Source organism: Sminthopsis crassicaudata, chromosome 1 (genome assembly GCF_048593235.1).
Source record: "Sminthopsis crassicaudata isolate SCR6 chromosome 1, ASM4859323v1, whole genome shotgun sequence".
In the NCBI taxonomy this organism is placed as follows: domain Eukaryota; kingdom Metazoa; phylum Chordata; class Mammalia; order Dasyuromorphia; family Dasyuridae; genus Sminthopsis; species Sminthopsis crassicaudata.
In genome coordinates this window covers 368,074,837-368,089,460 of record NC_133617.1, presented here as the reverse complement: position 1 = coordinate 368,089,460, position 14,624 = coordinate 368,074,837, and the positions used below count along the sequence as shown (strand labels likewise).

The 14,624-nt window shown below is 36.4% G+C and overlaps 1 protein-coding gene across 3 annotated transcripts in view; it reads left to right on the top strand.

Annotated features, from left to right (window-relative positions):
• ST8SIA5 (ST8 alpha-N-acetyl-neuraminide alpha-2,8-sialyltransferase 5) overlaps positions 1-14,624 on the top strand; it is a 135,550-nt gene that overhangs the window by 84,284 nt on the left and 36,642 nt on the right. For all 3 annotated transcript variants that reach the window (XM_074279299.1, XM_074279300.1, XM_074279301.1), the window contains one exon: positions 9,388-9,532. In XM_074279299.1, coding sequence (XP_074135400.1) covers positions 9,388-9,532 — 145 coding nt within the window. The remainder of the gene's footprint in view (positions 1-9,387; positions 9,533-14,624) is intronic.

Below are 14,624 nucleotides of genomic sequence, written 5' to 3'. Positions count from 1 at the left end.
CTATATCTTAACCATCTTCTCCATCTCATCAGTAGGGTATTGAGTACATTATAGGTACTCAATAAAGACTGGTTGATTGAGAAATATTTTTTTTTCCCATGCAGGTAGGCTTTGCTTTATGGAGTTTACCAAAGGAAAACATATGAATTAGATTTTTGTCAATCAAGTTTCATTTAAAATATGTTCAGAAGCTCACAATTTAAGAGAATCTTGTGGGGAATCTCATTTGAAAGTGAAGAGTGGCTTTACTGTCACCCCATAATTTGTCTTAGGAGATCAACATTTTTATATGTTGAACTTTTCTCAACAAGGAATCATCTGTAGGAGTTTGTGGAAAGGCAAACCTTTCATTGACGTAGTAAATGTATTATTAAGCCCATTTTACAGATGAGGAAATCCTAAATAATTCTTGCCATGTTTTCCATTAGTCATCCATAGGTTAACTAATAAGCTGGAGGCATGCTATAAATAAATAAACATATACATATATATGTATATGTATACACATATCTATCTATCTTGGGGGGAGGTATTAGCTGTCCATCTGTTATCCAATTCCTTTTTTGAATCATATATATCTACAGATCACTGTAGCCTTTTACATCTCACATATAAGCCATTGTTTTGAAATATGCTATGGCCTACTCATATTCATAATGTGCTTTTCTTTTCTTTTCTTTTCTTTTTTTTTGTAATTTTAATTCTTTTGGGATTATGACACTTCATTTTTTGGGTTTCCATTTTTAACAGCACTGGGAGAATATTGATATTTAAGAAATGGGTTGCAACATGAAATAGTATGGGATCAATTGAAAGCATTGAACAATTTTTGAGATGTCATTTAACTCTTCCTTCTAATGCCTATTATGTCTAGTCTGACTGTGATATAAATGAGCTTGCTCAGATTCTCTGTGCAATTGAATTCATGGTCTGGACATCATCCATTCTGTTTTTCCAGTGTGAGTGATTAAACCAAGGACCTTCACTGAGGATGCTCTGTAATGTTCTATAGATGAGAAATCAGACATGTGAACTGATAGCTGCTGACTTCTTGGTCACCGGTTTTGGGTGTAATAGCATACTGTTTATGCTTTTTCCCATTCTTTTGATTTTCTAATTATTAAAATTATGCATTCAATTTCTCAATCCTTTCTTTTTCTCTATTTTGTTAATGGATGTTCTCAGAGATGTAATTTTTCCTCTGAGGACTAGTGTAGCTGCTTCACAGAAATCTTGGTGTAATATTAATAGCTAGCTTTTCTTTAGTGCTTTAGGTACAAAGTACTTCACATATGTTCTCACTACTTATGGTTGACTCATCATTATTGTCTTTTCATGTCGTTATTACTTGTTTCAATTATTTGTTTTTCATTGATATTGCTTATTATTTAATATATCATTATTGTTTCTGATTAGGTTTATGTTTATAAGGTTTGCACTCCCTAGATTCATCCCTCCCTCCTCTCCCCTTCTTTTGGAATCTTTCCCATTTTTGAGAATGATTTTAAAGTACCCTTCACATCACATTTAGCACAGATTTCTTCTGTATATATTTGGTCAAGTCCAGCTGCTCTTCCTTACTTCATTTTCTTAAAGTGCCATTGCCAATTTTTTCATGTTGTTTATTACTCTGTATGGAGGAAGTAGAATCCCCATGTGATTTGGTTCCAATATCTTTGCTGATGAGATCAGAATTGAAACACTAATAGTTATATCCCATGTCACCTCTGTTAGTTGTCTCTCTTCCAGTTTTAAATATAAGCACTTGGGGGATGCCTTTGGCAAAGAGATTGCCTTTGCTGGTTGATGTGGATCTTTATTGTAGCAATTAGTTTTAAAAATGACTACTTTATTAAACTTTTTTTTTTTTTTGCATCATTATCACTTCTACCTTGTCTCAATTAAACAGATAAGATAGTAAGCAAAAAATCAATTAACAGGGCCTACTGTATACAATGTTCCATACTCACATTTTCTTAATTTTTTTTTAAGGATAGAGAGAAATACATTTCCCCATCTTTTTTCCAAGTCAGAGATTGATGATAACATTTTATTTAGGGTTTGACTTCACTGTGTAGTTCTTTTCATTTAAGTTATTGTAGTAATTTATTTTTATAGTTTTCTTGGTTCTGCTTACTTCTAACTGAATCAGTTCACACCTGTCTTCCCATATTTCTCAAAATTCATCTTTTTTTCAATATAATGATACGCTATTATACTTACATTCCATGATTTGTTTAGCCATTCCCTAATTGAGAGGCATGGTAGCAACTCTTTTGAATCAGTAAGACTCCTTTTAGACATGGTACAATAAGAGACAATGTGTTTATTTTTATCCATTTCTCATTTTTCAGCTTATTGAAGGTTGGAACTGCTCTAATCACATAGTCTTTTCATCTAATCTAGCATTTATTTTGATCCTTGGTCTGAACTGTCCATGATTGGACTGCAAACTGAAAGCTGATTTTGAAATTACTTCTGTGAATGTAATCAGTTATTTCCTGTTAAAATAGAGTCAATTTCATTTTTTAATGATGCCATTTGGTGCTAATTATATCCATTGCTTTTAAAATTCTCTTCTTGAAGGAAGTATTCAGGATGTATAGGTGGGCGTCTATAAGCTTTTGAACAGTCTACAAATTTTTGACTTTTTAATTTCTTGATCTCAAACCACATTTTCTAATGTATTTAACACCCTCCTCCCATGCTCATGTTGGCATTGAAGACCTTGAGTTCCAAAGTGTACTTGTTATGGAGGATTTTGTGAATTTCTTCATGGAATTACTGTACTTTTTTCATCATCTGAAATAGCTCTTGTCTACACTGCAGTTATGTACATGATGATCCTTTTGTTTTAGCTCACAATGAGTCCTAGGAGGCAAGAGAAAGAAGAATCCTTTACCTTTGGGTTTATGATGAAACCAGGGATGTATGGGGTTTTCAAGAAGGACTAGCATCTCTAACATAAGAAAAGCTGCACCCTGTCCATCCACTGTTAGTGTTCACCTATCCTAGCACTCACCTGTCTGTGGCTCTAAGAAGCTATAGCATGCACAGTGGCCATAGCCTAGTAAACTGTTTCAGCAGATAGGCTCAACCAAGTTGGGGGGAACCAATGAGCCTTAAATCTTTTAGTGAGTTGGGGGAGATATCTACCCTGAGCAAGGGAAGACTTCCTTAGGAAGAATGGATGGATACTTTGTTCCAACTTTCATAAAGGTACTAAATGAAGAGTGGATTCTGGAGGTTTCTGGAAGAGTAGCATATAGGTCAGAGACCAATGACCAAAAAAGATCTAGTTTGGGACTCAGGGACCAGAGCAATGGGAGAACAAACACCAAGCATTTCTCTAATTTGGGGAAAAAATTGGACTCAGAAGCCCGTTTTATTTTCTACCCTACTTCCAGAGAGTATTTGAAAGAAAATATTTGCCAAAAGCTTTTCTGTACACACATTATGTGAAGCCTTCCAAATTATATGTCAGAGTTACTTTAAAGGACCCCCTCCCAGATCATCTACTCCAACCCCCTCACTTTGAGAAAACTGAGGGCCAGAAAGAATAGGTGGAAGCAGGGCTCCCAATTAGCTGCACAAGTCCTGGGGCTCTGGGTGATATTTTTGGGAAGGACTCCTTTCAGCTTTTGTTAATTCTCAATGAAACTGGTGATCGGGCACTGAGGTGGGGGTGGTCTGGCTTTTTCTGCTTCTCTAGATCACACAAAAGTGATAATTATGGCTCTAAATAAAAGGTTTTTGAGGATGGCTGAACCCAATGGCAGGGGAGGAACACACACACACAGTTTTAGCTGTCAGTAAACTGTCATCCATTTTGGACAAATGGAGATTTCATGGACTTTCAAATGGTACAATCTGAACACTGAGGATTCTCCATTTTCCCTTCAGTCAGGCTGGAAGAACTTCAGTTCTCAAGGCGGGAAATTTCCCAGGATCTGACCTTCTCCATTGAGCCCCAGCCCAGCGTTGGCTCCTGAGAGAATACAGTTCCAGGTGGAACACCAGCTGCAGAGGAGTAAAAAAAGCAGTTTTCCCCCGTCTCTTCAGCATGCTGGATTCCCAAGCCTATTTCATCAGCCACATTGTTCCTTAATTTTCTAAGCTCACATTGCTTTTGAGGTTTAACTCTTTGGTGTCTGATTCAGTAACTATTTTTGAGCAGATACTTTAAGAAGAATTGCATATAATGGGATGAGCCTGCAATTTGAAATAGGAAGATCTGTTTTTTTTTTTTTTTTTTTGTTAGTTTATTTCTTGGCTTCTTTGCTTACTTATTAATTGTGGGAAGTCCCTTAATCTCTCAAAGCTTCAGTTTCACTATCTTTAAAAGGAAAATAATAACACTTGCACTATCTACTTCATAGAGCTGTTGTAAATTTTGAATGGGATTATGGGTATAGAATATTTTATAAACTATAACAGATTATCTAAAGGAGCTGTTATTAATAATGTTTATTTAATAAGGATTTATTAAATTTCCACTATAAACCAGGCCCTGTACGAGGTGCTATGGTCATAAAGACAAAAATGAAAGAGTGCTTGCCCGCAAGAAATTTACATTCTAATGAGGAAGAGAATATCAGTATTTACAAAATAGGAGCCAGAGCTGTGATTTCATTGCTATAAGAAGATCCTGATGCAGAAGTTTCTCTGTCAAGGCAGATCAGCATCATCTCTGTATTTTAAACTCAAGTTTCACCGAAATGCTCAGGGACATTTCCAGGGCCAGTATATAGCTTCTAACTACTAACCCCAAACCAACTCTCTATCCATTACACCATACATGCTCTCATACAAAATTTTTAGGGGAGAGGAAGGGCAGCATCACACATTTCTATAAGATCTGCTTTTGGAATTCAGGAACTACAATTCCCAGGAAGCCCTTTGGGATGAACCTAGTTCATTATCATAATATCCAACTTCCTTCTTGCTTTTAAGGACACGTTTAAAAATGTTTAGACATCCACTTTCCATTGATTACATGTTAATATTCTCCTGTTTCCTAAAGAGTAGTAAGCCCCTTGAAAATATGTAAACCAAGAATCTTACATGGTCATCTTTGGGTTCATTTGCTTAAATGTTTGCAACTTGGAACATGTTCCCGAGAAAAAAAACTGACTATGTGATGTCCAGGCACTCAGACCAATCCACGAAAGCCCATTTTACCTGGGATATGCCAGAAGCATGGCACTTTAATAAAGACTTGCATTTGAATGTATGTTTTCTATAAATTCTCTTCTCACAAAGACCTGGTGAGATAAGAATAGCTATCATTATCCTCTTTTCACAGGTGATAAAGTTGAGGGTAGGAGAGGGAAAAGATTTGGACAATTAATTAGGTCAAAGTGAATATTTGACTATTAGGGACATGTAGCTAAATGATTCAGTGGATAGAGCACTGAGTCTGAGATTAGAAAGACCTGAATTCAAATGTGACCTCAGATACTTGTTAGCTATGTGACCCTGACAAATCACATAATCTCTGCCTTAATCCACTGGAGAAGGAAATGGCAACTCACTCCATTATCTTTGTCAAGAAAAGCTCATATAGGGTTCTATAGAGTCAGACAAGACTGAACAACAAATAGTGATTAAGCAGGAGAACTGATATGACCCTTTAATTCTAGATACAGTGTACTTTTTGCTTTACCATGTTGGCTCTCCATTATACTATTGTGGCGGGACCACCATGTCTAGAATGCTTTTTGTGGGAAATGCATTTAGTGTTTCTGATTGGGATGCCAGAGCCCCATCATCCCTCTCTGTAATCTCACCAGTAGGAGCCAAGTTTCCTCTGCTTCTTGCTCATTTGTCAGGCTGTAGGAATGAGGATTTTCTCAGCTCTGAGCTACTGGGCCTGGCTCCAGGGGTCTGTGGGAGGGACTCTAGTTTTTTGGGGAAATAAACTTGGTAAACTTGATGGAAAGGTTGCTGGGACTCTATGGAGTCTCTTTACTCTAGACTAGCTCCCTTTCCCCTTCTTGCTCTCCCCCTTCTCTTTCCATTCTTCCCTCCCTTTTTCCTCTCCTTCCCTTCTAAAGTTTTAGGGATTGGTCTATCTGTTGCTTCTTCCCTGACTCACTGCAGACCAGAACAGTGTAGCAGCTTCTGCCCTACTTTTCTGTCCCTGATGTTAGAAAATCATGCTTTTTTGAGAACAGGGTTTGTTTCATTCCTTATATTTATAAATTCAGTGTTGGCTGACTGATTGATTGATTGAGGACCTCTATAGGTTTTTACTGGTTAGTTGTGCAGAAAACAGGGAATAAAGTACTTTATCCCTCTTTTTCTTTTTCACTCTGATCCTGTAGCCTACTATAAAATGATCATGTTATAATCAGTGGACCTCTGGCTACATAAAGGACTGAAGTGAAATTAGTGTATGTTTCTGAAGAAAAGTATTATGGTATAGTGGAGAGGAAGTGGATTTGAAGTCAGAAGACTAGGGCTCAAATTCCAGTTAATTTATTTACTGCCTATGTGACCTTGAACAAGTACTTAACTTCTTTAATCTCAGTTTCTTCATCTATAAAGTGAAGAGATTGAATCTAAGACCTCTAAGGTCCTTTCTAAGTTTAGGATTATGAATTTACAAGATCAATTCTCTAATATTTTGTATATTTCTTTTCAGGAGCAGGATAGAGTCTCTGGGAGGATAAGGATATGGAACAAGGTTAGTTAGGGAAGCTAACTTTGAGACCATTGCTAGAGTTGCAGAGGAGATGGAGGAGTAGCTTGGTTTTGAGAGGAAGTGTTTATGTTCCTTTTTTCCACTGCTCTGACCCAGCACCTCAAGTAGAGTAAGAAGTGAGGACCAGGAGTAGTGGGGATGAGCAAATTTTCCTCCCTTCCTTCATCCCTCCCTTCTCTCTTTTTCAATAAGTATTTATGGAGTGTTTGTGTATTTGACGCTATGCCAGATGCAAAGACCTATACACAGGATTTAAAAGACATGTTCTCCCTACCAAGATTCAAGGAGTTTAGTATCTAACCAAGGCTCAAAAGCATGAAACAATCAGAGAATAATATAAAGTTTTGTAATTGGGTGAAAAATTGTATACCCCAAGTTAATCCAAAGTTCAGAGGAAGGAAAGGTTATTATCAACCAGAATAATCAGAGGAAAAATGTTGGCAGGAAGTGGCTCTTGACTTGAATCCTTAATAATAATAAAATCTGGAAAGATTAAATATATGTATGTGTTCATGGGGGATAAAATGTGGGTGGGGTAGGGATGGAAATTGCAGACTATGGAAAAAGTTGTTATGCCTCTGGAGGAATGGTCTCTGATTTTGCAGTCAGAGATGCTGCTGTTTGCTGAATTGGAGGCATATGTCATCACAGATTATATCCTAGATATAACATGCCTGATTCTAGGGGAATGAACGAGTATGGCTGTAGATTGATAAGAAACCTTGGAAAACAGACATTACAGATACCTGAGGGGACAGTCCCAAAGAGTGGGGTGGTAAAGACACGGGTGAGAGGAACTTGTTCCTGGATTCTATAGATTACTTTTGAGATCCTCTTCAGTCTCACCAATGATTTTAGGAACCTGACAATCAGAGCTCATATTGTAGTTACATCTGATAGTCCTATTGGGTTCCTCTTCTACTTCATTAAAAAAATTATAACTTTTTATTGACAGCATATATGTATGGGTAATTTTTTCCCAACATTATCCTTTGCACTCACTTCTGTTCTGATTTTTCCCTTATCTCCCTCCACCCACTCCTCTATATGGCAAGCAGTCTTATATATGTTAAATATGTTATAGTATATCCTAGATACAATAAATGTGTGCAGAACCAAACAGTTCTCTTATTGCACAGGAAGGATTGGATTCAGAAGGTAAAAATAACCTGGGAAGAGAAACAAAAATGCAAACAGTTTACACTTATTTCCCAGTGTTCCTTTTCTGGGTGTAGCTGATTCTGTCCATCATTGATCAATTGGAACTGAATTAGATCTTCTCTTTGTCGAAGATATCCACTTCCATCAGAATACATCCTCATACAGTATTGTTGTTGAAGTGTATAATGATCTCCTGGTTCTGCTCATTTCACTCAGCATCAGTTCATGTAAATCTCTCCAAGCCTCTCTGTATTCATCCTGCTGGTAGTTTCTTACAGAACAATAATATTCCATAATATTCACATACCATAATTTACCCAACCATTCTCTAATTGATGGACATCCATTCATCTTCCAGGTTCTAGCCACTACAGAAAGAGCTGCCACAAACATTTTAGCACAAAAAGGTCCCTTTACCTTCTTTAGTATTTCTTTGGAATATAAGCTCATTAGTAGCGCTGCTAGGTCAAAGGGTATGCACAGTTTGATAACTTTTTGGGCATAATTCCAGATTGCTCTCCAGAATGGTTGGATTCTTTCACAGCTCCACCAACAATGCATCAGTGTCCCAGTTTTCCCACATCCCCTCCAACATTCATCATTATTTATTCCTGTCATCTTAGCCAATCTGACAGGTGTGTAGAGGTATTTCAGAGTTGTCTTAATTTTCATTTCTCTGATCAATAATGATTTGGAACACTCTTTCATATGAGTAGAAATAGTTTCAATTTCATCATCTGAAAATTGTCTGTTCATATTCTTTGACCACTTATCAATTGGAGAATGGTTTGATTTCTTATAAATTTGAGTCAATTCTCTATACATTTTGGAATTGAGGCCTTTATTAGAACCTTTAATTGTAAAAATATTTTCCCAATTTGTTGCTTCCCTCCTAATTTTATTTGCATTAGTTTTGTTTGTACAAAGGCTTTTTAATTTGATATAATCAAAAATTTCTATTTTGTGATCAATAATGATCTCTAGTTCTTCTTTGGTCACAAATTCTTTCCTCCTCCACAGGTCTGAGAGATAAACTATCCTATGTTCCTTTAATTTATTTATGATCTCATTCTTTATGCCTAAACCATGGACCCATTTTGATCTTATCTTGGTATATGTTAAGTGTGGGTCCAAGCCTAGTTTCTGCCATACTAATTTCCAGTTTTCCCATTCTGCTTCATTTTTAAAAGAAAGCTCTCTGAACAGCTTTAAAATATATACTAGCCATGTTTGCCTCCTTTGTTCAAATATCTAATCCATGGCAGAAATACCATACCCAACATCTGTTAACCCATGTCAGCTAATGTGTGAATACCTTGAGCAAGGTTCAGGTGGGAATGAGCAAGTAGGATACTGGGAATGAAGTGAAGAGTAGTAAAGAGGCTGGATAATAATTAGATGAATTACAGTGCTGGTGTCCCTCATAGTTGGCAATTCTCTGGCAATGTTAAACTTAGAATGGCTTTTGCACGTGGAACTACCTAACCAGTTTCTCCCTCTCTTTCTCCCTTGCCTTGCAGGTCCACTCTTTCCAGGTGCTGTAATGCTCCTTCCTTTCTCTTCACCACCCAGAAAAACACCCCTCTGGGCACAAAGCTCAAGTATGAGGTAGACACGAGTGGCATCTACCACATCAACCAGGAGATCTTTCGCATGTTTCCCAAGGTGCTGTAGTTTTTGTCTTTCTTGAAAAAGATTGGGGTGGGGAGGGAAAAGGGAAGAAAGAAGGGTTGTGTTGGATAAAGGACCAGACATAAGCATCAACTCTACATTTCCTCATTAGTTATTATTTCTGATCATTGTTCATTCTAAGCTGTCCATTTTATGGATAATTTTTTTGACCCCAGATGATCACTCTTTGGGTCCTAAATGGTCATTTTCTAGGTTACACATGTTTTGATACATTATTTGATACATTTTGATACAATTTGATACCTTGTTCTTTGACTTATAATGTATCTATTCCGTAAATCTCAGTTGACCAAAAGTTGACTGTATAGAATAAACCTTGTAGGTTGGTCAAGATGCCCATTTTTGTATCAGTGAGAAAAGTAATGATGATAAGATCATAATAACTGTTATCAAACCATTATCAGGCACCTAACTGTATATGTTGTTGTGTAGGATACCATGCAATGAACACAACATAGATTTGGTCATTGCCTTCTAGGACCTTAAAAATTAAGTCACAGGCACAATAATACAAATTCCCATATAAAAAATGTAGATATAGATGACAAAATATAAGCCAACAGAGAGCAAAGCAGTAAAATGTCCATTTCATATACATAACAGAGGCAAATAAATATATATGTTTTTGGAAAGTAGAAGCAAATGGTGATAGAAGTAGAAAGAATGGGCTGGGAAAACAAGTAGCCCAGTTTGTGAGAATTATGTTTAGAAAAAGAGTGAGTAGCTCTGAGTAAAATTTAAAGTTCAGTCTTTATATTATATCTCTGGGACAGCTTTAGGTTTGGAGAAAATAACAATGCAGAATCTGGAGACCAGTCAGGGCAGGGACAACAGAATAATAATCTTTCCCATTCACCCATCCCCATTAATCTAGAAAGACTTCAAGGAAGAAATATATTTATATATTTTGTATTACTTCATTATTTGGCATCATTCAAAATGAGTATTCTAATGATACTCATAACCAATAATTCACACATACATATATGTATATCACTTTAAAGTCTGCAAAATACATAATTTTTTTTAGTTAAATTGAAGCTTATTCCTTTGAGGAGCCCAGATTTTGTTTCTTATAACTATTCTAGAATGAAATCTTTCTCGAATATATTATATGCTGTCCTGGCTTCTCCAACAGAGAATGCCAAACATAATTTAACCTTTTCTTGATGATTCAGAGTCATCATTCCAAGCATCAATTATGGTCGCCTGCTGTAACAAGAAGCACAGATCTGCTGTTTTCAGTTTTCCTGTCTTTTTCCCTGCTGTCAGCTGTCACCTCTATTGCTGTCATCTGGTCTGCTTCTAGCACTACCCTTCCCCCAATATCTTGATCCTAATCTGCTATAGGCTGGGAAACCAGGTAGCCCAGTTTGTAAGAATTATGTTTAGAATAAGAGTAACTCTGAGTGAAAGTCAAAGTTTATTCTTTACATTATAACTGTGGGACAGCTTTTGGTGGTATTTTAAAACTTTCTTTTCATCCTTTTCCTTATCTTCTTTTTCCTTCTTACCCTCCTTTTCTTCTTCTCCCCTTCCTAATAAATGTTCTCTAATGTTATTTTGTGAAATATATCCCATAATATCAACTTCATCTTCCAAAAAGTTCAGGACACCGAGTTCTAGGCACCTTCTTAGATATTAGAACTGTGGAAGGAATTTTTGTTCATTTATTTCAGTTGTATTTGACCCTTTGTGACCTTATTTGGGGTTTTCTTGGCAAAGATACTGGAATGATTTTTGTCATTTCCTTCTTCAGTTCATTTTACAAAGGGGGAACTGAAGCCCTAAATGTCTGAGGCTGGATTTGAACTCAGAAATATGAGTCTTTTTTTTTTTATCCCAGGACCAGAACTGTGCACCATGGTGCCACCTACCACCAAAGAATCACCATGTACTTTGTAGGACTTTGGAGGGTAGGGTGATCAAGTCCTATGGTGCCTAGAATTGGAACTCAGATCCCTCAGCTGCCTTTGCAGGAAGCCAGGAGAAAATTTTGATGGCTTCCAAATCTTCTCTTACATATCCTGTAGAACCAGCTTTTTAAACTGTGGTTCATGATCCCATATGGGATCTTATAATTGAATATGGAGGTTGTGAAATTATGATTTGTTATCAGTAAATGTTTGATTTGTATACTTAATTTATATACCTATATACTTGGATTTATATAAAAGTTTCTCCAGGAAAAAGTGATGACTAGGGGAAAAAAGTTTAAGAAGTCTGCTGCAGAATATACTGAGGTTGTTTTTTTGTTTTTGATTTTTGGCTATAGGATGGGGGGAAGAGAAAAGGAGGATGTAAAGCAACATGAAAGGGATGAGTTAAATGCATCTTCCCAAATACTTAGCAAAGTCAGAAGAAGTGATGTTTCAGTCAGTTTATAGAAGCTAGACAACATGAGGGTATCTCATTTCCTTCTAGGGATAAAGATATGTCTGCTGGCATCCATCAAGTGAACAGTGGTGACCTGGGTAATAGCCTCATGATTTGAGCAGAGCAGTTTCCTACAAGTGTGAATAATTGATCATTTGTCTTGGGGACTGGGATGTATATGGGATGTGTATTGTCACGTTTAAACAGAATACCACTGGGATTAAAAAAGCAAAACAATAATAGCAGAGCCATGCAGTAGTTTTTCCACAGATGACCTTGTTCTTCCACTCCCTGAAGTTTGAGGTACTATTTCTCTCTTCCTCACTCCCAATAGGCCACCAGGCAAATGTTCCAGTGGGGGCCTGACCCTATCCAGAGTCCATTCCATTTGCAGTTTCCACATCTGTCCCATCAAGAAAAATGCGCAATGGAGATGAGTAATCACCTAGAAACAGGCTGCAGCTCAGTTTGGGGATCTGACTGCATTCATTATATTTCAAACCAAAGTAATTTATACTAAGATTTAAGCCTGACTCTTTGCCAGTGAGAGTGCTAGTATCTTGAATTTGTTCTCAGGCACTCATTCTCCCAACTTGCCTAGACCAAGAATGCAGAAGAAAAGCTATCAGAACCTAGAATCATTGAAGGTCAAAACTGTACCTGGGTCTTTTGATTCCTATCCCATGGTCCAATATTTTGATATCAATATTTTGGGGTTATTCTGATACCTACGCTCCTTGAGGTCTCTCCTTGAGTAGCCCATTGAGTTGTCAGAACTAGTTCTGTGTTTCAAGTCTTTTCTCCTTTGCCATACACGTCACAAGTAGGTACCAGTATGACTTTGGCTTGCCATAGAAAGAGTATCAGAATATAGGATATACTGTGTAGCCCCACTGTGAAAACAGGCAGCAGGTGAAGTATTTTATTCAATTCTGTGTAATAAATTTTGGGAAGGATTTATTTAGAAATTCAGAGAAAGATGACCTGGAGGGAGAGTGAGGAATCTCAAGATTCATGCCTTTGGGGGACCCATGGAAGGAATTTGCTAGGATAAGGGAAAATTTAAGGAGGCCATGATGGCTTATAGAGGTCTATCAAATAGAAGAAGACATATATTGCTTGACCCTGGAAGGTAGAACTGAAAATGATGGATAGAAGTTGCATCAAGGCAGGTTTAAGCCTGTTGTAAGGAAGACACTTTCTAACTATTAGACTGTGCAAAAGGGGAATGAATTGTTTTTGGAGGCAGTCACTTCTCCCTCATTAGGGATCATATAGTGCCCAGCTTCTTAAACTGTGATTTGTGCCCCCATATGGGGTCTCATAACTGAATATGGGGATCATGAAATTGTGATTTATAATCAGCAAATGTTTGATTTATATGTCTATAAAGCTATATATATATATATTATATATATATATATATATATATATATATATATATATATATATATATATATATATATATATATAGGATCATATAAAAATTTCTCAGGAAGAAGTTAAAAAACCCTGATCTAGTGAAAGCTGGGTGACCATGCTATAAAGGGGATTTGGAGACAAGTTGGACTAGATAGCCATTGAGTTCTAGTGTGGTTGTTCTGAAATTCTGATTTTGTAATTGCCCCATTTACCTAGTGTCATGGATCTTCTTTAGTTATTATCAACTCCCATGTTGCCCACTCAGTGACAGGAAGTCAATATGTTATGCGACAGTTAATTCTATTATGAGACAGTTCTTGTTAGAAAGTTCTTTCTAAATATGTATAGAAGAATTGCACATGTTTAACATATATTGGATTACTTGTCATCTAGGGGAGGGGTGGGGTGAAGGAAGAGGAAAAAATTTGGAACAGAAGGTTTTACAAAGGTGATGTTGAAAATTATTTATGTTGAAAATAAAAAAAAGCTTTAATAATAAAAAAGAAAGGTCTTCCTAAATTGAACTTCACACATTCTCATTGGAAATGTTTTTCTTTGTGTCTTCAGAATTTCATTATTGAGCATCTCCCTTTTTTCTTGAGCTATCTTTCCTAGAGCATTTTATTAGTTTTGAATAATATTTTATCTCTTCCCCAACAATTAAAATGTTTTTTGAGTTCTATATTTTTCCCCTCCTTCTCTTCCCTCCTTAAGACAGCAATTTGATATGTTATACACATGTACTCATGCAAAACATATTTTCATATTAGTTATGTTGTGAAAGAAAACATACAGACAATAAAAACCATGAAAAAAATGAAGTGAAAAATAGTGTGCTTTGATCTTCATTCAGACTCTATTGATTCTTTCTCTGGAGGTGGATAATATTTTTCATCATGAGTTCTTTGGAATTGTTTTGGATAATTGTATTGCATAAAATAGCCATCATTTACAGTTGATCATTGTATAATCTTGCTATTACTATGTACAGTATTCTCCTGGTTTTGCTCACTTCACTTTGCATCAGTTCATGCAAGTCTTTCCAGATTTTTCTGAAGACATCCTGCTTGTCATTTCTTATAGCTCAAAAAGTATCTCATTGCTATCATATACTGCAACTTGTTCCACCACTACCTCCCCTGATCATTTTAGCTCTTAGATCCTACTTGTCTTTCTTTTGAGCCCTTTGAAATCTATTTTCCCTAAATCTAGAATATGTATTTAACTACTTCCAAGTTTTTTTCTTCTCTATCACAAAGTATAGCAT